General features: G+C 39.6%; 4 protein-coding genes across 5 annotated transcripts; 2 read left to right on the top strand and 2 right to left on the bottom strand.

The window, feature by feature from the left end:
* Positions 1-1,256: 1,256 nt before the first annotated feature.
* On the bottom strand, positions 1,257-12,137 carry LOC135598711 (histone-lysine N-methyltransferase ATX4-like). Its single transcript, XM_065092947.1, has 21 exons — positions 10,876-12,137; positions 10,732-10,787; positions 10,460-10,658; positions 10,219-10,287; positions 10,054-10,136; positions 9,856-9,954; positions 7,862-7,997; positions 7,374-7,467; positions 7,141-7,240; positions 6,877-7,001; positions 6,369-6,514; positions 6,123-6,227; positions 5,862-5,926; positions 5,350-5,551; positions 4,623-4,709; positions 4,458-4,514; positions 4,280-4,369; positions 3,262-3,348; positions 2,655-2,729; positions 2,467-2,567; positions 1,257-1,598 (listed from the first exon to the last, which is right to left on the bottom strand). Exons 1-21 carry the CDS (start codon positions 11,839-11,841, stop codon positions 1,508-1,510), a joined length of 3,033 nt encoding a protein of 1,010 aa, XP_064949019.1. The 5' UTR covers positions 11,842-12,137; the 3' UTR covers positions 1,257-1,507.
* A 1,892-nt stretch (positions 12,138-14,029) lies between these two features.
* Positions 14,030-19,244, top strand: LOC135598716 (ubiquitin-like modifier-activating enzyme atg7). The gene is made up of 14 exons (XM_065092959.1): positions 14,030-14,280; positions 14,829-15,046; positions 15,252-15,443; positions 15,535-15,589; positions 15,705-15,799; positions 16,019-16,208; positions 16,328-16,418; positions 16,513-16,657; positions 16,735-16,893; positions 16,978-17,166; positions 17,881-18,045; positions 18,157-18,272; positions 18,398-18,554; positions 18,873-19,244. The coding sequence occupies exons 1-14, from the start codon at positions 14,103-14,105 to the stop codon at positions 19,032-19,034; spliced, it is 2,112 nt and encodes a 703-aa protein (XP_064949031.1). The 5' UTR covers positions 14,030-14,102; the 3' UTR covers positions 19,035-19,244.
* A 646-nt stretch (positions 19,245-19,890) lies between these two features.
* On the bottom strand, positions 19,891-22,163 carry LOC135598719 (protein PLASTID TRANSCRIPTIONALLY ACTIVE 7-like). Of its 2 annotated transcripts, XM_065092982.1 has the most exons (4): positions 22,013-22,163; positions 21,855-21,911; positions 21,727-21,777; positions 19,891-20,356 (listed from the first exon to the last, which is right to left on the bottom strand). In XM_065092982.1, the coding sequence occupies exons 1-4, from the start codon at positions 22,073-22,075 to the stop codon at positions 20,024-20,026; spliced, it is 504 nt and encodes a 167-aa protein (XP_064949054.1). In that variant the 5' UTR covers positions 22,076-22,163; the 3' UTR covers positions 19,891-20,023. The 2 variants fall into 2 exon arrangements, with proteins under 2 accessions (XP_064949054.1, XP_064949044.1); XM_065092972.1 differs by having other exon boundaries at positions 21,727-21,911.
* Positions 22,164-22,938: 775 nt separating this feature from the next.
* On the top strand, positions 22,939-23,745 carry LOC135612598 (LOB domain-containing protein 1-like). The gene is made up of 2 exons (XM_065109068.1): positions 22,939-23,244; positions 23,322-23,745. Exons 1-2 carry the CDS (start codon positions 23,056-23,058, stop codon positions 23,574-23,576), a joined length of 444 nt encoding a protein of 147 aa, XP_064965140.1. The 5' UTR covers positions 22,939-23,055; the 3' UTR covers positions 23,577-23,745.
* The last annotated feature ends 215 nt before the right edge of the window (positions 23,746-23,960 follow it).

The following is a 23,960-nucleotide window of genomic DNA, read 5'->3' as shown; positions in this document are numbered from 1 at the left end:
AGGACCACAGTTCAAGCAAGAACAGTTGGTTTTTTTTTTATATAAAAAATAATTTAAATAAAAACTTTATATTTTGAAATTATATATATATATATATATATATATATATATATATATATATATATATATATATATTGTGGGACTGATTCGCTTGCCTCTTTCCAAAGATTTAAAAAAATAAATAAATAATTGTTTTTGACAGTTGGACTCGCTCTATCCGCTTTCCAAAAAGGAGCCCCCATTTTGATGATCGCCAACGAACTCCCAAAAATATCCAAGGAGCACTTTGTCCCATCCAAGACAGCTTTCTCAAACTCAAGTTTCAACCTTATCCTAACTTAAGTAACCACGAAATAGGAATATTCCGGTTGCATTTTCTTTCGTTCAGGCTATATAGCTTCTTGAATAAAGTCTCTTAACTTTGGCGGCCACTTCAGTTTTCATACAACTCCCCAATTACGTATCTCGGCCAATCTGATGGCAAACCGTGCAGAGAGTCAAAAGTGCGCTTTTCCCGATCCAACTCCTGGCCCTATCTTTCCAACATCTTCTCTTGAAATTTCGCTTGCTTGACGACGTGTGAATCACATGAAAATAATAAATATGCTCCAAATTCGTAGGTCAAATAGTTTTATAAAATATTCTTGAATAAAAAAAAAAGTTAGTGAAAGATTTCACTGAGTTAAATTTGATTCAATCAATAGACTTTTTCAAAAAATACTTTTAAAAAATAAAAGAATAGAATGATTTAAAACATTAGAGCAAAGGATCCGTTTTATCATTTTATTTCTATGAATATAATATTTTGATTATGTTGACTTGTTAATTTGTATGATACGGAATTGATCAAAAAATCTTCATTGTAGCCCATTCAATGCTACATAGCGAGTATAAGACCTTCAAATAATATCTTTTCATCCTTTAAATTTTAAGGTGTATAAAATCTTATATTCGATTGTTACAATAGAGTGATAGAGATTTCATTGAACTCCTAATCGAATTATTTAGGATTCAAAAGTAAAAATAATAATTTTATCTATTAATAGTGGCCAAATTAGTGTATTGCCAAACCACGGCTGTCAGATTGGGAGGAAGATTGGAATTAGAAATTAATAAAAAAACTAAGGATATGAGTCTGTGACTAGGAAAACAAAATTCTAATTTTATCAGAGTTCGAATACACATACATACATACATACATATGCCAATGTATTACTCATAAAATAGAAGAAATACCACCGCCAGGCGCCGAGTCATGCAAATTCTGAAAGGAAATGCCACATTAATTGACATGCAGCTGCTACATCAAAGTTATTTTTACAAAGAATGTGAGTCTCGTGATTTTTGACCCTTGACATCCACTTGTTTGGAAGAAAAAAAGAAAAGAAAAGGAAAATTTGAATACCAAGTGATGGATTTGACCATGACAGGGGAGGTTAAAATAGAGGGGGGAAACACAAAAAGAGAGACTATTTGCAAAAGAATTGGTGTGGAGATATACAGATATCTAGTTCATGAACTTCCTGCAGTTGGGAGCTTTGCAGAGGCAGGGAACCTTGCATTCATCGCCTTCGTCAGGGTCAAATAAATAGTCGTATCTGCAAACCAACAGGCAACCAGGTCTAAGTGATAAATAACCCTGAACCACTTAATTAAATAAGAAATGCACAGGTACAACCATCCGATTGATTAGTCAATGATTTGAATGGCCAAGAAGCAAAATAATTCAAGCAGACCTGAACCTACAGAACTTGTAAAGAGAAGTTCCCTAAAGAAATTTCATTGTATATGACAAATGAAGGGCTCAATCATGACAAAACAATCTTGCATCCTTGAGAATACTTGAAATTGTTCGAATCAAGTGATGAACAAGATATAACATCCGTCATTAAATCGTATGAGCACAAGAAGACTTCAAGAATTTGCAAGCTTGATGCTATCAGATCAAGAATCGAATACTAGGGAGTTTTGCTTGCCAGTTTCTCTCTGACAACAGGAGCAAAGAGTATTTGCTAGCTGCTGCCTAACAAGGTTCTGGCTCGAGGAATAAAACATTTTTCCTAAGATGCAAATTTCTTTCTTTGTTGCAACTCTTTGATCATTCTATGTGGCAGAAATTACTTTCTTTTTTGTAACGATACTTGAGCAACAAATATTTTCCACTACGACCAGTGTCTGTCCTATTGAAGCTCTCAAAGTTGTTAATCAGGAGGCAGCAATCATATCCGTCATATGTTTTCTATGAAAGACCTATGTCATCTTCGACCCATATCCATGTCCATATTGGGCATCATAACAGATAAAGAATCACTGACATCACTTTGATCAACCATCTTGTTTGGTAGTTAGCACTTGAGAAACATAAAGGATTTGCCACCATCATAAACGAAGCTTAAAATGAAAGGAGAAATGTAATTCAACAAAAAGATATGAAAATTTCTTTTTCAGGTAGGTAAAGAAACTTACGTTAGTTCTTCACCAGCAGAAACATTTGTCTTAGCTATCAAAACAATCCGGCTTTCATCATTGCCGACACTCATGATCCTAGCATAGCAATTGGGCATGCACTGCATATGAAAATGAAAGTTACTTTTTGAGTATTATAGTGAGAATTTTGCCAACAAAAGGAGATCTTAATGAACTTAATAACTCACTGAATGGTTTATCAAACGTGCTATGTTTCCTTTGTCTGTTGCATCAACCACTACTTCTTCGCTGATCTTAAAAAGCTGCAAGACAGAGCACATAACAGGAAATCAGAAAATGAGCATGATTTTATGCAAGCAAATCAATCATGGTATGACACCAGAGGAAGGAATTTATCATTCGTAAAGAAAAGGGCCTCATCTCAAACAACAGGTGACTTGCTAGTTGGAATACATCAGCGTTGTATACTAGAGTAACTAGACGAATGATCAAGATAGCTCAAAGCCTACGCATAGAATATATTGGTGTCATATGCTAGATGGATGATCATGTATGGTAGCTCAAAGCCTAAGCATTGAGCAAAATGACTATGTGAATCTCTTGTTGATTAACATGGCTCCTAGTTTTTATTCTAATGCAATGATTTCCATAAGCGATTTACTAGCATCATGACACACTCTACTAGTATTGTTGACTAATTGACTCAACCAAAATTTTCAATTAATTAAGATATTCTGACAAAACATATGGTCCTTGGTTTTGATATTTCAACTTCCTGCATCAGCCAAGAGCAAACAGAGAACAGAAAAAGATGAAAGCAGAAAGATTACTTACATAACAACCCTTCCCTTCCAATCGATAGCGTGCTTCCCTTAGATCTGCAACACTACGTCGGACCTGCTCACCACGGTATTCAATAACCTGCTAGCAGATTAACCGTTAGCTTCATCATCAGACCACTTTCTGAAATCCTAATAGTCCTGAGTATTATAGAAATAGTTCAATTTTCACTGCCCACCTTTTGACCATAAAGCATTGGCAGATTGCAGCTGCTAATACAATTTGATAATACAACGTAAATACACTTAAATAATGCACAAGAAATATTCATTCATGCATGCGTATGTTGTATATGCATGCATATCAATTTAAGAAAAAGGACATCACTATAACACAAGGATTGCAAGGCCACTTAATGTGCCCTTGCCGGAAAATATGAGCATAATAAGTGTGATGTTTGTGATGCTTGACTCTTCATATGAGCACAGCTTTTACTGCCTCAAAAAGAAAAGAAAAGAAGCAGAGATAGCATCCACTAGCACCCATACGCGTATCAGTACCTCGCTGGCATCGTACGATGCAGTGTGTATACAGCAAAGACACCATATTTCTCTACTATCTATACCATAAGACTGGACACACTAAAAATCATACAAATGAGCGTGGATCAAATATTGCCAAGGCACAGTTATGATGTAGACTCTGGATCAGTCGCTTCTCCAACTGAACCCAAAATAGTCATCATGCTCTACAACATAAAAAAAGTGCATAATACAGAATGGCTCAATACTTATGACTGCAGTACCCAGGGAATGTATCACACAATCTTCAACAATGAGATAACTGGTTTATTGTAGTTTGTGGTTACCAAGCATCCAAGTAGATAACCATCATGATCAGATAGTGAGGTAGGAGAAGCCAAATACGATGAAGTCGTTAACTTATTAATTTGACTAACCAGCCACTCAAATGTGCATCAAGCATACAAAACCAAAGAATTCAATGATGAATCAGCTGCTACTTCTAACAAGACTTTGAAAATAGTATGGTGCAGAAAAGTATGCCTGCTTACCATTTCTCCTTCTTGAATGTTCCTGAGAGCAAAGAGACCCCATCCATGTATTCCAGATCTACCAAAACAAACTCTACTTTTTTCTGTTGACTGGAAACATGAGTATATAAAGAGCTGATGAGGATGTCATGACCAGAACATATGTATATGTATATGAGTGAGGTGGTATCACAATTACCTGCAAATGGTAAAGCCGTTCCCTGAATGTAGAGAACAACTCTGGATCCTTCTCTTCCTGCATGGAAAAAAAGGTCCATCATAAGTTTCCAATCTACTGTAAGTACACAACTGTAATCCAGAAGGGCAATCACGATGTATTGCATAAGAAGATCAAGAGAATTACCCTTGGTGCATTCAAACTTTGAACCACATCCAGAGAATGATGAGAAGGCCCCATCAATCTGTGAGCAATAGCCTCTTCTTGTTTCCTCTAAAATAACAGAAAATGCAATTACAAACTGACACGGGACTATATTACTGGGTTCTATCAAATCCAAGAACATGATGGGAAGAAATATATCTTTGTCAGGTAGATACACTACCAACACACACTGAAGAACATGATAAACAATGGTTATCCCCAAGAAAGAATGTAGCAGCAAACAGACTATATGCAATGTCATTAGCCAAAATTTTACATCAGTCCGTTAACACATGACTTCTTCTTAGACAACCACATAATTATTTTTCCACCATTTTCTCCTTGATTGGTAATATTTTCTAGGCTGCCTTTGTCATCCTCTCTAAAATAAAGACCAATTAAACTAGTCACAGAAGCAAAAAGATTAACACAGGTAGCAGGAAACATAATTTATACCTGTCCTGCATGAATCTTGATATCAATGCTAGCCCTTCAGGCGATGCACATTAATTTATTGTGAGAAAAATGATATTGTTAAATCTTATTCAAAGGTGAAACAGTCAAACAGTTGAATTATCAAATGCCATATCCTTTATATTAGACAGGACAAGAATTGTAAGATGGTAAATAAATGATTAGAGACACATTCAAATCATCAGCCACAATCAGTTTACCAGACATAGTTAAAAGGTTCTGTTCCAAAACATACCTTGGTTGCCATCCTCCTATATATTCGACACCTTGCAGCAGATGGAGTTTCAGAATTCTGAATAGAGAAATCTGAATCATGAAGAATGCCTTTCCTAATTAGTCTTGAACCAGTCTGTTTTTCATTGTTTTGTAGCAACTTTTTGGAAGAAAAGACTCCTTCAGGAGTATGTATAATCAAGACAGTATCTGGGTTCGGAGCACTGCAGAACACAGACACACAAATTTAATTACAAAGGCAGAGAGTTTGTCTAATTGAGACTTACTACTGTTCCTAATCCAGAATCAGGATTTGAATGTAACATTCTACAGGATACAGAGAAACGGAGCTGTGTTTTATGCAAATAAGAAGAGGTGAGTTGCAGTAAGGTATATATATACACATATTGGACCTCTAAGCACCATTAGTGATGTTTTATAATAATGAATTAGATTCAACATAAAAGACCATGTAAAGGACCAAAAGAAATAGTTATTATAGCAGGAAGCTATGAGTACATGGTAAAATCTTACCGGTGATGAGCACAGTATGAGACCTTCTTTGTTATCTGCTTTCCGTTTTTTTCCAAGCAGTGTAACTGCAATAGAACATATTTAAGATTAAAAATTATGAGTCCTTCCACTTCTAAAATTTTAAAATGTTTATAATTTTTTTAAATCACAATGATCACAAAATAAGACAAATATTGGATATTGCCCTTGATGCACACATTTAAAGATTAAACGCATCATTAATATGCCAACTATGCAATATCATCCTTTTCAGTAATCTACCTCCATCCGATATCCTCCTCTTGATGCACACATAGCATGGTAATAGGTGGAACACTTGTAACATTGTGTACAAGAACCATGCATCTGACGACATATAACGCAGACCTGGAAGTACACCAAGAAAGAACTTAAACTCAAATCAAATTTTGATACATAGTGTAGAACTTGAAAAGCCTAAAATGATTCTAATATAGATTTTGACAGCATCAGAGGTTTCTCATGATCATTCCAAAATCATGTCTTAACCTTCACAAAAGACTCTGATGGTATGTCCAATATGCCAACAGCAGGCTCCATTGTTTCATCATTGGCAAAAGAGACTTGAGGATGAAACCAAGCACAAGTGACATGGACCCATAGCGTCTCAACATCTGTTGGCTTGAGCGCACCACCTAAGAAAAAAAAATACAATCAATGAAACCTGAACTTCTGATGTGCGAGAACAAATTTAAAATTTCCCAAACTAAGGTAAAATTAGATTAAAAAAATCCAAAATTGCAACAATCAATAATCTACAAAATGATATATTTACAATTACTATTAAATGCCCATTGTACCTTTTTCTAAAATATGTTATCAGTAGTTCAGTACAATATTTGCACCAAAGAACATTCATCACAAAAGCATCAAACGGGTAGATACCTCACACATGATGTAATAGATTACTAAAATATCCAGTAATCTACGAGATACGTGACAAATACAGTACAATCATTTTTAGCCTTAAAAAAGGGGTAATATAAAAAGATGATACCTTTTACAGGACAAAGGCAGCATTCCCTCTTTTGTTGAGGTGTTTCACATGCTCGGCAAATCCAGGATGTAAAGTCCTGCTTCGCTCTCACTCCATAGCATTCCTGGTGAACTGCTATTTGGCATCTGATAATTGTAGAACCATTAATTTTAGCAATTCAATGTTTATGTTTCTTAAATAGAATGATAACCAAGCAACGTGAAACAGTACCTCCATACTTCAAAAGAGTATTTCAAAAAGAAGTCATAGTCATTGCTAATTTACCTGTTACAGATAATTATTTTGTTATAATCCCAATCTTCAACCCATCTGCAGATTGCACATCGTTCTGTTGTCCACTTTGCATAAACTGGGTCATATGCTTCTAAGAAAATGAATCCAGAACCCATAGTTAGAACAATTAATCCAACTACTTGCAGAGGCATGTTAGTTACAAACAGTGCCAGTGCATATCTAGTGCTTTAAATTAAGAAATATTATCAGAAAAAAGGATGTACCTTGCAGGAAAGCAAGTAGCTTTTGTTTCCTTACTTTTGCAGATGGCCGTTTAGCATGGTTCATGGAAACCATATTAGAATTATAATGATCTAGCTGCAAGTTAACAAACATTTATGGTAAGCAACATACTGACTGCTAAGCTAATTTACTGTATTGTCCAATGCAGATAACTCATGTTGCTTTTCCTAATAACAAAACAACAGCAGAAGTCTTGAAGTCAAGCATCTTAGGCTTACCAAAAAATGAAAAAGCCAAATACATGAAAATAATCCAGCACGAGAAAAGGTTATATAATATATCTTTTTAAATTAAAAAAACATTAATCCAAAACCACTATAGTGACATCTACTAAAGCATTTGTCTAAAGCCAGTGATAACACTTCTAGAATTAAGCAACAGATGTTTAATCTAAAAGCGAAGATGCTAAATGTAATAAAACATTGTACTATTGAATTACAACTGAAAATGCTCTTTGTGAAGTACAGACCCATTTTCCCAATGCCATATTTGTACTTCTGACTTTGACGCTGGACCTCCAATTTTTAGTTTTGGAGCCAGTATGTCGCTCCCATTCAGTAAGCATGAACTTTTTCCCTTTGCAAGAGCTACAGCGACATGAAACCCTACCCAAGGATGCAAAAGAAATAACATAGATTAAATCAATATAGTTCATACAAATGACGAGAATAAGAGAAAATAAAACTCTTAACTCATTTCAACATATGATAACGAGCATATAACTGTCTAGTGCATCAATTTAGTATCAACAAACAGAATGAGTTGGAACAAGCAAATATAATATTCTCCCCATTATGGAAGAGGATGAGAAAATAAGCATGTTTATCAATTCTGCTGGTCACAAATCCTTATGAAATGAGTTAGCATAAGTTTTGCCTGAAAATTCTGATATTATCAAGAAGGCTTCAAGCATCTTAATTTGAGGATAGAGAATAAACCATTAATCTTCTACGCAACATAAACAGGTCTTCCAGGAGTATATGCACAAGGGCATAATATACAGATCACTAGTAGAAAGTATAAACTGTTGTTTCAAGCTATTAGGCACGGAATTCATGAAAACAAACTCATCCAAGCATTTTCATATGTTTAACCTTTCAATCTAAACTGCTCCTGTTTGGTCCCAATTTCATTTATAGTGTTTGCTGATCTGCCTCATGCCGCCTTACACCCTTCCAATGGAGAGAATGAGGGGAGTAGAAGAGGAGAGGCCTAAAGAGAGGTAATGCTGCAAATGAGGATAGTAATTTGAAATTTCTTTTGTGCTTCTTTTTGCTGTCAATGGATGTTCTTTGTGTGTTCTGCCAGCATTCCTATGTTGCCACAATGCTATGTGGTCTTGTACTTGTAGCACACATACTCTACCAGCAACCAATCAAATCAGGATGCGGATGGCCAAGGACTATGTTGTCTCATCACATGAAGGGGAGATGAAGACAACCTAACAAGGTACCATCTTGTATCATGCCAATTAAACATAATTTTAAAAAAAGCCTAATTATATGTCAGATTCTTCGGTGTAGATAGATCTAATGTGTCAATACCTTACAGGTATAATATGTTGTGCAACAAGTGTTGGCCAGTGGGGCAAATGTTGCTGGCAGCAGTTCAATCCTTGTTTTACACAAATGTTCAGAAATTTGAGATATAGTCAACATATTCCAGTTCTCATTGTATTCCTGATACCATGGCTCGTCAACATATTCTCGTTATGCTCCATGGTTACAGTACTTGGCCAAGGCAATTCAAGTAACTGCACGAGCCAACAACAGCTATTCCAAGGAAACAATTGGCAAAGAATTTTCTACATTCTGCATAGCATATTATCATTACTTTCCTTCTAAGAAACTGTAAAGTTGGTTTGAGTTTTTCAATGAAACAAAAAAAGTAACTTATTTTTAAATCTCTTCAAAATATGGTTCTGGCCAACTAAAAAAGGGGTTCTGTCATACCATCACAATGAAATAAGTTAGGGACAAGAATAATTTTCTAGAGAGAAAAACAATCTTTCTCCATGTGGAGAAACACGCCTTGGTATATTAAGGATAGTTCTTACAGTAAAAAAAAAAAATCAAATCAGCACAGGTTTTATAGGCAATATTTGCACCTTAAATAATAATTTCAGACTGAATAAATTTTCACGGAAAGGCTATAGTTTCTATCATACGTAGTGATCAGGGTTGTTCTTGAAAATATCACGGTAAATAGTCATTTTCATAATCTTAATTTTTCCATCTAATTTAATTGATGATTTCAATAGGGTCTTGTCATCTTGGTTCCCCATACAATTTTAACCAGTCCCATACACCAGAAAAGAAAAAACAAACAAAAGGAAGAAGAAGGCATAATAGGGATGCTGATTATCAACAAACATAAGAAATAATCATGCAGAAGGTATTAAGCAAAAGCATTATTTGACCATCTCCAGTTTTATCATTATCAAAATCAGAGACATATGCTTACACATGCTGCTCCGGTAAGTATATCCCCTCCATGCCAAAACACCAAACTGTCACATTATCAAAAACTAGTTTTGTATCTTTCCCACTGTTATGATCGCGTCTGTTCAGAAGGCGAGCAGTATTAGCCCCTAGACTATACTTGGGTGAATCTTACTTGCATGACTCATATGTAGGCTACCACTAACAATAGGGCACATACCTAACTTGTGAGTGATTCTTCTCGGTATCTGATAACTCAAAGTTCAGCTTTGACTTGCACTTTGGACAAAAATAATCAGAGCTCTGCCAGTTGTTAGACAATGTCATAGACTCAGTTACAAAAGATAAAAAGGAATGTTTCCTTTAATAGTATAAAACCTCATACCCATCTCTTCTCATCTTTATGATGCCAAATCTTCTTGCATATTTGACAATATTGTTTTGATCTGAAAGGCTGTAAACAGAGCCCGTCCCAACAGAATTGTTAAAAGAAGTTCAAGGAGGACAGATTCAAAAAAATGGTTTGGTCTAACTAAAGCAACATGATCAAGAACTCATCTAGGCATCTACAACACAACAAATATAAGAATTATGGTAGAGTTTTCTACTGATAGGATCTTGCTTGCCTTGATCTCTGATTGACACTCTTGATCATGGTTTGAACCAGTTGCTTCCTTGATCTTACTAAGGTATGCAGGTTCCCCACTTGAACTCATACCATCAACCTGCACCCCTAAGAAGCCATGATCCGCTAGGAAGGCCTCCTCTATGGCTGTCCGCAGATGGCTAGGCTTGCACCTATACAACTCTGTCTGCCCCTGAAACCTGCAATTGAGCCCAAGAGTTTAAGACCAAGAGCATCAAGGCATTCCCTTCTAATCATATTTGGGATACCGACCTATCTATGTGGTCAATAAAAGGATAAACCCTCCCCTGATTCACCCATGCATATTCCTGCTCAAATCCAAAGGATTAATCATAATGGAAAAAGTGCCCATGTAAACGTAATTAGATAAGACAATGTATAAGAAAAATAGACTACCGTATCATTCCCACTTCCAAAGTAACCAAAGAACATCACACAGACAGCTCCAGAGATGCAGGAGTCGACAACGTGTTCCGGAGCTTGCTGCATTGGATCGATTACCATTGCAGGCCAAACTGGATAGTTCTTTCCTGGCTTAGCCCAAACAATATCACCAAAAGCAAACCCCCCAAGATGACAGTAATCCTTCCTCTGTTCAGAAGTTTTCTTGTGCAACTTTTCTTTTACTGACATCCGATCATAAAGATAACCAAGGGGGTCCTCTACAGTGGGCGCCAGGGGCAATCTCTTCTCCCTTGCCTCCAAACTCTCATGCAGAGATGTCAAAGTGCTTCGTGACAGCGAATACTTCTTGGAGCTAATATTTCTGCATGCCCGGTATCTTTCTTCTTCGTCGAACAATGCAACTGGATTGGGAATGACTGAACTAAATCTAGAATGCTTATTGCGACAATTCTCTTTTTGAGGCCCCATTGGTTCCTTCACCTCAGAATCAGACTCCAAAGCTTTCGGCTTAGGCTTCTCCTTCTTCCACGGGTCTATCAGGACGGAATCATTGAACCTGGCAGGCAGCACCTGCGCGCGGCCTCTCGACGTACGAACCACCGGCGGCCGTGATTCCGACGGCGGCGGCGCCTCACGGGGCTGCTCTCTCTCCCTTCTCCTCCCGTTCCGCGACTCGCTATCCATCTCCCCGGAACAGCAGGAGACCTCGCTACACAACGAAGACGCCACGGCGGCGCCGCCCGCGACGTCCTCCCCACCCAGCCAACGCCCAAGCCCAAGCGCCACGTACGGGAACCCCGCCGCGGCGACGTCCCCCAGCACCTCGAGGGGGAACGACTCCCTCCGTCTCTTCCGGCGCCTCCCGCCGCCCTCGCCGTCGCCGTCGCCGGCGGCGACCTCGGCATTGCACCGCTTCAGGGTCGGCATCAGCACCCGCTGGCTCCGCTTGATGATCATCGCCCCCGCGCCGAGAAAACCCTCGTCCCACCACCAAATCCCGCAGAGATCGCAACCAGAATTCCCCGCCTCCGACCCAAGAACCGCCCCAATCGATCTCGTAGCCCTAATTTCCCCTCGCGATCGCAGACAATTCTGGCTAGGGCTCCAAGGAACGGGGCCGATAGATCTCAACGAGATTGGAAGCTCCGCTCCCCATAAGCTTCGAATGGACTCCGACCCATCCAAGAAGAGATCTCAATATATTACAACTTTCTCCCCTTCCATCTTTTAGTTCTCGCTCTTAATTTATTTCTTTTTTTCCCTCCCCCCCGTCCCCCTCCCCCTCGCTGGGAAGCCTTCTCTTCTCTTTTCGATCCGGCGATTTTTCTTTTCTTTTTTTTCTTTTTCCTTTTATTTTATTTTTTAGGTACAAAGATTTTGGGTTGGTTTATATAAAAAAGGGATTTCGTGGGAGGACGGAGTTGGATTCCCACCGGAAGCGGGCGATGGCGTCTATCTTATCGTTTCGCTTAGCTACAATTTGTGCACGGTCCAATTTGGCGTCTCGTTCGCCATCACGGAGGAGACGATGATGCAGGTGATATAAGCAATAATTGGAGAGCATCGTGCCATGACTGCTGCAGCACTCCCTTCTGTTGGTGCAGTGGCGGAGGGAGAGCACCCATTGTTACTGCATTGCACGAGGCACAGCAATTTAGTAGCTTTATTTTTTTGTTTTCCTTCTCTTATATAGCCTATGTTGGGGAAGAGATGGATTCCACCTGTTGTGCTCGTCTTCCTCGGTCCGTCTGTTGCCTGCGGTAGCTGTTGATCCGAGGAAGTAGGTAGCAGATTTCATACTTCCTTTCTTGAATCTTATGGGAGATTTGTTGCAGTGAGGCAGTAACATTCTGTGCAGTTTGATTTGGGGCGTGGAACACTGGTTTTCCCCGTACACAATATTGATCCCATTTTGGAAGCTGCATCGTGTTCTTTGTTTTCCCACTGCAACTGATGATGATGATGATGATGATGATGATGGTTCCTTCAGTTGTTTCTCGGTGCAAGTAGCATGACAGGCCCATATCTCGCACAGTAGCTTTCACAGGGGCAATCACGGTGGACAGAGATGGCCAAAGGAGATGGATTGTCTTTAACCTAAATGTTGTGCCTTCCATGACCAGGAGGAGCTTCCTGCAGCAGCAGTGCTGTGTTGTCTTATGTCAGCGAGGAGGCGAAGGTGGATGTGCCGGAGACGACGACGATCATGTTTGGTCCGGAGATGCCTCTTCTTCGAAGGAGAACACAGAGCTCGGACTTGCTGCAAGTGTTGAGGTTGCAAGGACTTCGGAATCGGAAGGTTGGTGCCACGGATCGGTATGCCTGACGCCTGTAGCAGCTCAATTCTCGAGCCTTTCGTGCGCCAGCGGTGGTTCTTGTCGCTGCTGCTTTGGGTGCTATGTCTCTCCGACCGCAGGCACAGTTGGCAAACCTGTGAAGCTTTGGCCACTTCACTCCGAGCAGGGAGACTCGAAAGAGGCAAGCTTTCTATAGATGGCTGGTGTCATAGTTAAACTGAGCCATGGTGTTGTGCAACATGCATACAAGCAAGTAAGCAAGCTGCCCACCAGTTGTTTGTTCTCTGTTCCGATGCGTTCTGACCTGGGTTTTCTCCTCCGATTCATCTGAAACTTGGTAGTAGTCTGGCATCGGTTTCTGTCAAGATCGAAGACAGCTTACATCGTACCAATTGTCCAATTCTTTCGATAAGTTGAATGGGGAGAACGGGCTAGAGATCTTTGGAATCTTGCAGTTGATACAGCCACACCACCTTCCTATATCACGATCCTTCGATGCTTTGTTACACGAGGAATCATGTTTGGGTTGCTCCTCCAGCCGGGGTTCCCACGAATCTCAAAGAGCTCTTGCCACTTTGTATCCAACGGTTACAGAGTCTCAACGCACTACGTTATCCGAAACCGAGTATATGTTGCGATCTGGGTCCATCTCGGATTCGTGTTTACCATATCGGCTTCTCGCGTGATGAGTGGGTGCGATAACATGTGGAGCCCAACCGGACACGTCTGCGGGCTCCTCCTCTAATGAGATCAAGGTATGTGAAGTGAGTAACTGTACTGTCGGTAGACAAAGTATTTTTTGAGTCCTTTTCTTCAAGGCTTGTGTTCCGTTTATAATAAATAATACGCTAGCGTCGAAGACTGCAAAGCGGGGGAGAGGAGAGTAGAGACCGAGATCGCGGGTCGATTGGGGGGAGAGCAATGGCTTCTTCGTCTTCGGTGGTGTCCTCATCCTCCTCCTCGTCATCCGACAAAGGGTCGGGGCGAATTCTCCAGTTCGATCCGTTCCAGAGCTTGGTGGACGAGGGCTTCTGGCATCGCCTCTCTTCCCTCAAGCTCGACTCCCTTGGCCTCGACCAATCCCCCATCCCTCTCACGGGCACGCCTCTTCCTTCCTTCCTTCTTCTCGCTGTCTTTTTCCGTCTGTTGATCCGAGTAAATTGCCCGCGTTGATGAACCCTAGTTTGTTTATGATCCGACCGCGGGTCCGTTTTCGTGTACTATAGATGTTGGTGATATATTGCATGTATTTAGTAATTCTTAGCAGTCCTTTTCTGATAGATTTTATATTTTGCATATTTCTTATGCAATTGAGTTCTTTCCATGCTTTCATATTCGAAAGAGGCATAGCACTGTGCGCTCTTCTGCAAGAATCAAAGTGAATTTAACTTGACCCCAGCGATCAACTTGATGTGAAAGAAATATATGTTTACAACGAGGATTAAGATGAGTTAGTATGTTATATGTCATAAATACTAAGAAATCATGTAGTTCATTTCTCTCTTATAGTGCAGTTGCAATAGCCTATCTCCTTTTGACTATCAGAACAAGTCAAAGTTTCAAATTTTGTTCAATTTTATTTTGAATGGTGAAAAATGTTAGATGAAAAATAGTACTTACATTACTCAATAATACTCTCTTTGACAGGTTTCTATTCACCCTGTTCACATCCCAAGGTTTCAAACCGCCTGACACTTCTTGCTGAGTCATTGCCATCTGACTTCAAAGAGCTACAGTTTTCACTTGAAAGGGCTCATGGTAATCGGAATAGATGCCCTGTTCCTGGAACTCTTTACAACATGAACACATTTGAGAGCTTCAAGGCCCTTGATAGAGATTCCCTGCTGAAAAAGGAAGCAAAAAAGGTGCTCTTCCTCCATAATATCTATACGTTGAATAACTTTATTTTCTTATTAGGACTTGGAAGTGAATTGTTGCTCTATTTAGTTCTTATATCTAACTGCTTCATATGAATCTTTTTGCATTGATGAACTACGAAAATAGAAGATCTAGGAAAAAAAATGCATTTCTTGTGTCTCACTTTCTGACCTTTATATTTTGTGTTACTAGATATTGGATGACATCCATTCTGGAAAGGTAGAGGAGGATAGTGCAGTGCTTTCAAGATTCTTTATCATCTCATTTGCTGATCTGAAGAAATGGAACTTTCTTCACTGGTTGGCGTTCCCTGCTTTGGTTGTTGGTCCTCCTGCTGTGGTACTCAATCTTCAACCAGCTAGAGAGGTGTTTAATCAGGGAGAGGTACTACAGTACACAGATAAGGGTCTTTTGACATATTGTAAAAAAGGCTTGACAAGTTAACATTACCTGATCTGTGGTTTTGGTACAATAGGCTCAATCATTGTCTGCAGCACTGAATGAATGGCGCAATTCAAGCTTGACGACAGGTTAAATTTTTGGATATTATCTGACATGGGTGTTAAGTTTATCTATCTCGATTATATAAGCTACAAATGAATTAATCTGTTATGCTGATATGTCATTCTTCCATGCGCCATACAGGTGTGCTATACTTCTTAGTCAGCATAGCATCAAATTCATGTGCCACTATTAGACAGTTGAAGGATTGGAAAGCCTGCCAAGATGATGGTCAAAAGGTATGTTCATTGGGAAGGTCATCTAATTTTGACTCTTATCTAGATTTTCAGTAGAACTACATCTTGTAACTTTGTTGTCGATGGTTACTGTGTGCTGCTTATAGCAAAAATGTTCTCATGATAGAGTGCATCTTGTCTTGTTTTAAATTTATTTCTCAGCTAATCTCCGAACATGAAGCATTGTCTAACTTGACACTGTTGGACTTTGTATTGGTACAGTTGTTGTTCGGTTTTTATGATCCAAGCTGTCGTCTAGATAATCCTGGATGGCCTCTTCGTAACTATCTTGCATTCATTAGTTTGAGATGTCAGGATGGGAAGATCCAGTTTTTGTGCTACCGTGAGAAACGTGGTTTTGCTGATATGGGCTTATCCCTTGTTGGTGAAGCTGTGATCTCACCATCAAAAGGTAGAGGAACAAACGATGGATAGCTGCTGCTTTCTTTTCAATCGTTTAAGATCATCATTCTAACATATACTTTGCCTACCCTGTGGCCTGAGTTGCCTCAACATTTGTTGTTCTTGTAGACTGTAGAGACCCACAGTGTGTTCCTAAAGCTGTAGGATGGGAGCCAAAACCCAAGAGCATAAACCTTGCAGAATCCATGAATCCGGAGAGGTATTTCTTCATAAGGCGCATTATCTGGAATCCCAGCGAGAGAAAGAGAGACTATTATGAAGCAAGGATGCTCAAATTTCTTTCATACCTGCAGGTTGGCTGTATCTGCTGCAGATTTGAACTTAAAGCTAATGAGATGGCGTACATTACCATCTTTAGATTTAGGTACCTTGTCCAGTGTTAGATGTCTACTACTGGGAGCTGGTACCCTTGGATGTCAGGTTGCTCGCATGCTTATGGTCAGTAGCTTGTCCATGCCTTTAATTTATATTTCATTGTTTTTCTGTATACTTAATGTTGTTAGGTTTATTAACAGGCCTGGGGTGTGCGGAAGATAACACTACTAGATAGTGGCCTAGTAGCTATGTCTAATCCTGTCAGACAGTCTTTATATACATTAGATGATTGCCTTGATGGTGGCAGCTTAAAAGCTGTTGCAGCAGCTAGAACTCTGAAGCGTATATTTCCAGCTGTGGTGGGTCTTATTGCTCCTTTGTTTGTGCTATCTGGATAAAGAGAATTAATATCATTGTACCAGCTGACTATTTCATATTTGCAGGAGGCAGAAGGTGTAACACTTTCAATACCAATGCCAGGACATCCTGTGCCTACCAATGAAGTAGCTCGCGTGCTTGAAGATTGCGAACGACTAAGGGACCTGATTGCTTCCCATGATGTGACATTTTTGCTGACCGATACAAGAGAAAGCAGATGGCTTCCCGCACTGCTTTGTGCAAGTGAGAACAAAGTGGGTTTGTTTTTCCTAATGACCAGAAAAGTTGTCTGATTGGTTCTAATGATATTGTAGCAGCTAGAAGTGTTTAACAATAAGGCTTGCTCTTTTTATTGATATTTTGGGATTTTATATGTCTCTTAATAGCTTTTTAATGACTGCTATCCTGATGTTATGTTAAATTTGTTTTTCTGGGTCTCTGTGTCTCGATATTATAGAACATGTTCTTTTAATTTAGCCATCCTCATCATAGGCATTCTATTGTTGATGAAGGTAGAGAGAGATATATAAATGAAGATATTGGTGGCAAAGATGCTAAGATAGTCCCCTGATGAGGTAGAAATGCCAAATAGAATTATGACCATGTCCTTGAATAGTTTGCCATCTATTAGCAAGTGATGATTGGAACTGACTTTTGGATAGGTAGCTGAAAATGCATCTTTCATTATCTGTGGTGAACAAATTAAGATGATTCTGTTCATACCTAAAAGTATGTAGAGGAAGGAGGTAGGAGAATTCATGAAAATATCATTGCAACTTGTGAGAGTTTATAGATTTTTGAAAAAAATCACTAATATTCAATACATCTGTGTGTGTTCTGACCTTGAGGACATTTTTCTCACAACTATATTTCATCTTGGTTAGCTTTGCTGATTACTAGATCGACTGCTTTGTTCTGATGAGACGATATCAATGTTGACAAGTAGGCTTCTATTTGGTGTCCTACAGATTGCTATCACTGCAGCTTTGGGCTTCGACAGTTACTTGGTTATGCGTCATGGAGCTGGTCCACTCTCTGTATCAGATCAGACAAACAGCTTATCTACAGTGGATGGAAATGGAGGGCAGCGCTTAGGATGTTACTTCTGTGGCGATGTAGTTGCTCCTATTGATGTAACTCACTCTAGTGGCTTCTCTAAAGATGCTCATTGTTAGATCTTTTTTGTCACAATGATCTTAATCATGCTACTGTTTTCCTTGTTTAATTCATTGCTCATTATGCAGTCAACGTCCAATCGCACTTTAGATCAGCAATGCACTGTCACACGTCCTGGGCTTGCACCCATAGCATCTGCTTTAGCAGTGGAACTCTTGGTGGGACTTCTGCATCATCCAAATGGGTACATTTCTCAACTACTAATTGATTTCCACAGTAATGGGACATCAGTCATGCACCTAGAATTTACTAGCAGTGTTTTACTGGTTCTTAGAATGACTTGTGGATGGTACAATTGCTTCATTCCAGGATACATGCTCCAGGTGAGATTGCCAACTCCATTATGAGCTCCAGTGAGCAACCTTTTGGTATTTTGCCGCATCAGATCCGAGGCTTACTTCCTCAATACTCTCAAGTGACGCTCATTGGCCATGCATCCAACAGCTGCACAGCCTGTTCAACTACTGTGAGTCATTTCCCACCCCTTAATTTTCCTTGTGCTGAAAAATGTGCTTGTTATTACTGGTTCGGTCTTTCCAAATCATTAGAGTTTTCTGCTATGGTCCTTCTCTGTTGAATAATCGGTCAACCAGGGAGATGTGTTGGTGCTGATCCTCCTTTGCACTGCAAAAAGTGAATAACTAATTTAGGCTAGATAAAATGAGGTTTATGGAATTCTAAACCGTTGAAAAGGTTGCAAACTACTTATGTTTGTGATGGTACACGGATGGATGTCTATATCTGTTTATTTCTCTCAGACGTTTGTGCTGTTTGCCTGTTGCAGGTGGTGTCCGAGTTGAGGAGACGAGGAACAGAGTTCATTTTGCAAGCCATTGACCACCCAACCTACCTGGAGGATTTAACTGGGCTCACAGAGTTGATAGAGTCCGCTAATTCTTTCAAATTGGACTGGGATGATGAAACTGATGATGCTGATGATATCTGACTTACGTTTCATCTCAGAGCTGCAGTTCAAGCTATTCTATCACCCCAGTGATCTCTTTGGACAAGAACAGCGAGGTGATTTATCAATGTACAGTCACTGATCATGTACTAACTTATCAATATATAGATACATTGGTTGCTGATAAAAGAAAATGAGACTACAAGATGATAAAAAACTATTAGAATAACTGGAAATCTGACTTCTATTGTATCTTGATGTATTGTTCCTCTTGCGTTTTGTTGCCTTTCTTTGTAGCGGGAACAAGAATCGGCTTTGGCAGATGAATCACAAAGTGTATTCCGTACTTGGGAGTTCTGTATAATTCACGTATAAATGGAACTGTATTTTTGATAAAAAAAACATATAAATAATAAGTAATACATATATTATGTAAAAATAAAAGTTGTTTTGTAATAAAAATATTCAACCTGTGTCAAAAAGTAAATAAAAGTTGATTTATATTCAAGAACATGTTAATCAAGATGGATCAAAGATGATTAATGAACTAACAAAAGCAAACTATTGATGAAATCCAATATTCAACTTTTTTGGTTTATGCATGTATGAAAATATTAGGAAAAATAAGAAAATAAATATTTTCATGAATAATTAAGTATATTTTTATAGTAGATAAAATAGTAGTACGAAGAGAGAAAGAGGAAAAATACAAAATAAAAATAAAAATTATAAACAAAAATTTAAATATTTATAATATAACTAAAGATGTTTTTTATATAACTGAATCCTATCAAAATGTCCATATAGCCGTCTCCAAATAATTACGACAATCTGATTATTCGTGTTACCTCTTTACTAACTCGCTATTAATTCGAAATGATCCTCAAAAGATCAACTCTGAAGGTAGAATCTTCCTTTTTTTTCTTCTAACATAAATACTAAACAGTTGAGAAACAAAATGTTCGGCAAACATAAGAATGTAGACAAGGCATGCTACTACCAGATTAATGATAATAAGCAGCAAAAACAAGCTAAGTGTCAAGTTCTTTCAAATAGGAGGGTCCGGGCCTGAAGGGGTCCTCTTCCAAGTACGCCTCTGGGCGTTCAAATCCGGCTTCATTCATACGGTTGCTGAGCACATGTAGTATGGCCTTCTTGGATCCATACTCGTCCCGATTTGCCTCGATGTAGGAAGTTGCCTCTGCGGCCACCTCGTTAACAAAATCAAACCTGTTCTCCTCCGAAAGCATCAGCTTCTCAATGTCCATGGACATTACCTTCCCATTTTCTCTTATCTTTCTCACCTGTTCTTCCAGGAAAGGGATCCGATCCATCTTGTAGCGCAACTTGTCATCGTTCTTTGTCTGAAAGCAGCAAACACATGCATGCTTTTAGCTTAATTGTAAGTGCCATGTCCATTGATAGAATGTTGCACATAATTCATCATTCAAACTGCACAATATTGTTAAAGAATGATAACGGAGACTTGATCCTCGCTATAATTACTTCTAAAGCTCAAAAGATTGACATGATTTACAAGGAACCAACAGGAAGTATCTAAAGAACACCAAATGATTTTAGAAGAAATAATTTATTTGTAGCTGATGATATTAACAATTGAGAAATTAATCATCAACACCAAAGAATGTTACATGACCAGACTCGATCCTCATGATTAATCCACACATAAACATAAATAAGAAAGGCAAATGAATGGTATTGCAAATGTAGGATAAGATGGTGCAATCAAGATGCAGTTGGTGAAGAATCTAACATACAGTGCATTGACTCCATAACCAGAGTCCATAACATACAGTGCATATACTTCCCAGATACTCCTGACGACATAGAGAACGAATTCAATCAGTTACGAAGATGATCGAACATATCACCTACGTGTCCTTGTTGTCCTGCTTCAAGTTATTTATTGATCTCTATCCAAAACCCTCAAAAAGGCAAAAAAATCATGACAAGAACTTCATCAATTTTTGACAGATAGTGAGTGGTGAAAGAAGGACCGCTTTCATGATCTTGCAATCGATAATCAACATTCTTACTAGCTTAAAGTTTGAGCAAACAGTAAGGCAAGAAGAGGAGCTTTATTAAGATAATATGGCCAATTTGCACGAACGAAGTTCTAGTTATCGATTGCAACCTAATCTCAAGCAATGAAATTGAGATGCATGATTGAATGGAGAATGGAGAATGAAGCGCTATAATTACTCACAGTTTGTTTATTTTAGGCACAGAATTGCAAAAGAAAGTGAAAGAATGAATGATTAAGAAGTAAAAGAAAAAAAAAATGAAACCAAAAAGGATGGTCCAATTTCCCACTGATGCAATTCCCAGAGAGGCTGCTTCTGTGATTCAGAAGATATATAGATGAAGTAATGCCCTGAAAAGCTCTAAAGCGTCTAATAATCTGTTTGCTTTCCTATTTATAGATTTTCCTAAACATCTTCAGAGCGAAAAAACACTGACAATTCTCCTAAGCAGAATACTATCATCGCCAACGATCTCCAGCGTGCTCTTCTTAATCTTGTACCTTAGACCCCACATTTCACCAACCCTAACGGAGTCGCTTGTACTAAACCAAAGACAATAATTCTTGAGAATTAAAGCATCAATCTTTGCAGCTCAAATCCGCACAAACAAATGCTAATCTTGAAATGAGAAACTCAATATTGCAAATTTATCATAGAAATAAGAATTAAATCCAATCCGATGGTCGTACCAGTCTTCGGCGCCGCCAAATCCGCCTTCGGTTCCCACCTTCCCCGGAATCCTGATACCAGAACACAAAGAAAGGATCTTTCTGCAGGTCCAATAAAGATGAGAGCAACGCAGAGGGATCGGAGGAACCTGAGATTTTTCGGAGGCGCCGCGGATCGAGCAAAGACGGGGAAGCCGCTCCGTCCTCTGCGGGAGACACGAAACAAGAGAAAGAAAATTAGGGAGGTAGTCAGGTGGAGACGAGAAAAGACGCCTCGGGTGTGGCAGTGGAGGGCGTTCGAGCTCACCAGTGCCGGCGCCACCGTCGCCAGGGGAGGGCATCGGATAAGGTGGTGCGCCGCCAAGGCCATGCCCACCCGTGTTCGATAGCCGAGTGCGGATGAGAAGTGATCCCGAGAAGGAAAACAAGTGAAAGAAGAGACGGTGCACTTAGTTGGGCTTCTTCTTCTTCTTGAAATATGGGTTTGGGCCGTCTTTAATGGGCTTTTAAAGTAAATATTTATTTTAGACAATTATTCTAATTTCTAAACCATCCTCATCATTTTTATTGGGTCAGATTTTTATTTTCTTCTATTCTTTAATAAAATGATTATATATATATATATATATATATATATATATAATTACAGACAAAAGTTTGTCTCTGTTGCTACTGATATGGATCGATTGGGGTCAGCTTTTTCTGCTCATCTGATGCAAGTCCACATACAAAAGCTTCAGGCGACACTGATCTCGCCATGCATAGATGATTCAGCAAGTGCTGTTGACCGAATCGTGTGGAACAATCATCGCCTGTGATCCGAAAGAAAACAACATCTCTCTTCACAATCATGAAAGAGAGATCTCTGCGCTCTTCCTTCTCTGCTGTCCTGTCCCAATGCAGAGACTTGCATCGTTGAAAGTTGCAGCTGCCTGACAAAACCGATACCAGAAAACACTCTCAGCCAAATGACAAGTGCCGAACTCGGTCTCACCAATCATCTGAAACCTTCACACACATACATGCACTCAACAGGAATTCCTGAGCTACTCCTACTAGTGGTTTAGCTTGGAAGTATCGAGGAGATCAAGATCAGGCCACGTACATGGTTATCAATGCGCCTAACATAACTCACATAATGCCAAGTGATTAATAACTCTAATACTTAGGTTTGGAGGACCGTCAAAGAATGGAGATGAACTCTCCCCTTCAAGTGGCTACTTTTTTCTCTCTGCTGGGCCTCCACAATGCCTCATTTTTCCTCAGCTCGACTCTCAGTCCACAGTGCTAAATGTGAGCATCGACATGATCCAGGCTTATATATATTGACCATAGCAGAAAGGCAGCTCCATGTACATGGAGCAGAAGGTGGTGATGGAACGGGCGAGGCTGGATCTTCCCTGCGCTGCTTGTCGAACGCTGCACCGGAAGTGCGACCACGGATGCCTGCTTGCGCCGTACTTTCCGGCCGACGAGCCCGACAAGTTCGCCAGCGTGCACAAGGTGTTCGGAGCCAGCAACGTCGTCAAGATGCTTCAAGTACGTGGTAACTCAATCCCCTGCTTCTTTATCTTCTGCTAGCCTGCATGGAGATGATGCTGGCGATGGCGGTGCAGGTGGTGAAGGAAGGGATGAAGGAGGACGCAATCAAGAGCATGGTGTACGAAGCTCATGCAAGGCTGCAGGACCCCGTGTATGGATGCGCTGGAATCGTTCTGTGCCTGCAGAGGTGCGTGGAGGAGCTGCAGGGCCAGCTGAGAGCGGTGCAAGAGCAGGTTTTGGAGGCGCACTTGCAGAGAGATCAGCTGGCGAGTGCTCTGATGGGGGCTACGGAGGTCGACGCCTTCCTTTACGCCCACTGCAGCAAGTGACTTTGGTTCGATGGATCGAAGAGTGGCGTCGCTGAAGAGTGAAGGTTTAGGGTAAGACAGGACAGAGATGAGGGCATGTAAATGAAGCTGCAAGTCATTTTGTTTCTCTTTCAAATGCAGGGGAACACTTCGTGATGATTTATTATTAATATTAAATTAAATATTATTATGTGGCTGGTAAGACACGCAATTTGAGGCGAGAAGGATGTGATGCAGAAGACTGTTGTGGCGTTTGCGAAGGTGACAGCATTTGAAATTTGCTGCTGAAGTTAACAAAATAAAATCAAAAAAGGAAATTTCTTTTTTCAAAAAAATCCCTCAAATTTTACTTTTTCCTCAGTAGCTTATTCTTAGAGCACAAAGCCTCTTATTTTCTAAAAGATA

Source organism: Musa acuminata, chromosome BXJ1-2 (assembly GCF_036884655.1).
Source record: "Musa acuminata AAA Group cultivar baxijiao chromosome BXJ1-2, Cavendish_Baxijiao_AAA, whole genome shotgun sequence".
In the NCBI taxonomy this organism is placed as follows: Eukaryota; Viridiplantae; Streptophyta; class Magnoliopsida; order Zingiberales; family Musaceae; genus Musa; species Musa acuminata.
This window is presented reverse-complemented; position numbering and strand designations above follow the sequence as displayed.

Bases quoted from the DNA above. Each gene is read 5' to 3' on its own strand.
- LOC135598719 (XM_065092972.1), bottom strand. From the start codon at position 22,046: ATGCCCTCCCCTGGCGACGGTGGCGCCGGCACTG. The intron at 21,912-22,012 runs GTGAGCTCGAAC...TGTCTCCCGCAG, and splicing joins CGACGGTGGCGCCGGCACTG to AGGACGGAGCGGCTTCCCCG. The intron at 20,357-21,726 runs GTACGACCATCG...TGCTGCTTTCAG, and splicing joins TTTGGCGGCGCCGAAGACTG to ACAAAGAACGATGACAAGTT.
- LOC135612598 (XM_065109068.1), top strand. From the start codon at position 23,056: ATGTACATGGAGCAGAAGGTGGTGATGGAACGGGCGAGGCTGGATCTT. The intron at 23,245-23,321 runs GTACGTGGTAAC...ATGGCGGTGCAG, and splicing joins ACGTCGTCAAGATGCTTCAA to GTGGTGAAGGAAGGGATGAA.
- LOC135598716 (XM_065092959.1), top strand. From the start codon at position 14,103: ATGGCTTCTTCGTCTTCGGTGGTGTCCTCATCCTCCTCCTCGTCATCC. The intron at 15,047-15,251 runs GTGCTCTTCCTC...TTGTGTTACTAG, and splicing joins TGAAAAAGGAAGCAAAAAAG to ATATTGGATGACATCCATTC. The intron at 15,590-15,704 runs GTTAAATTTTTG...TGCGCCATACAG, and splicing joins CAATTCAAGCTTGACGACAG to GTGTGCTATACTTCTTAGTC.
- LOC135598711 (XM_065092947.1), bottom strand. From the start codon at position 11,841: ATGATCATCAAGCGGAGCCAGCGGGTGCTGATGCCGACCCTGAAGCGG. The intron at 10,788-10,875 runs GTAGTCTATTTT...GGATTTGAGCAG, and splicing joins TTGGAAGTGGGAATGATACG to GAATATGCATGGGTGAATCA. The intron at 10,288-10,459 runs GCAAGCAAGATC...CTCTGTTTACAG, and splicing joins AGTGTCAATCAGAGATCAAG to CCTTTCAGATCAAAACAATA.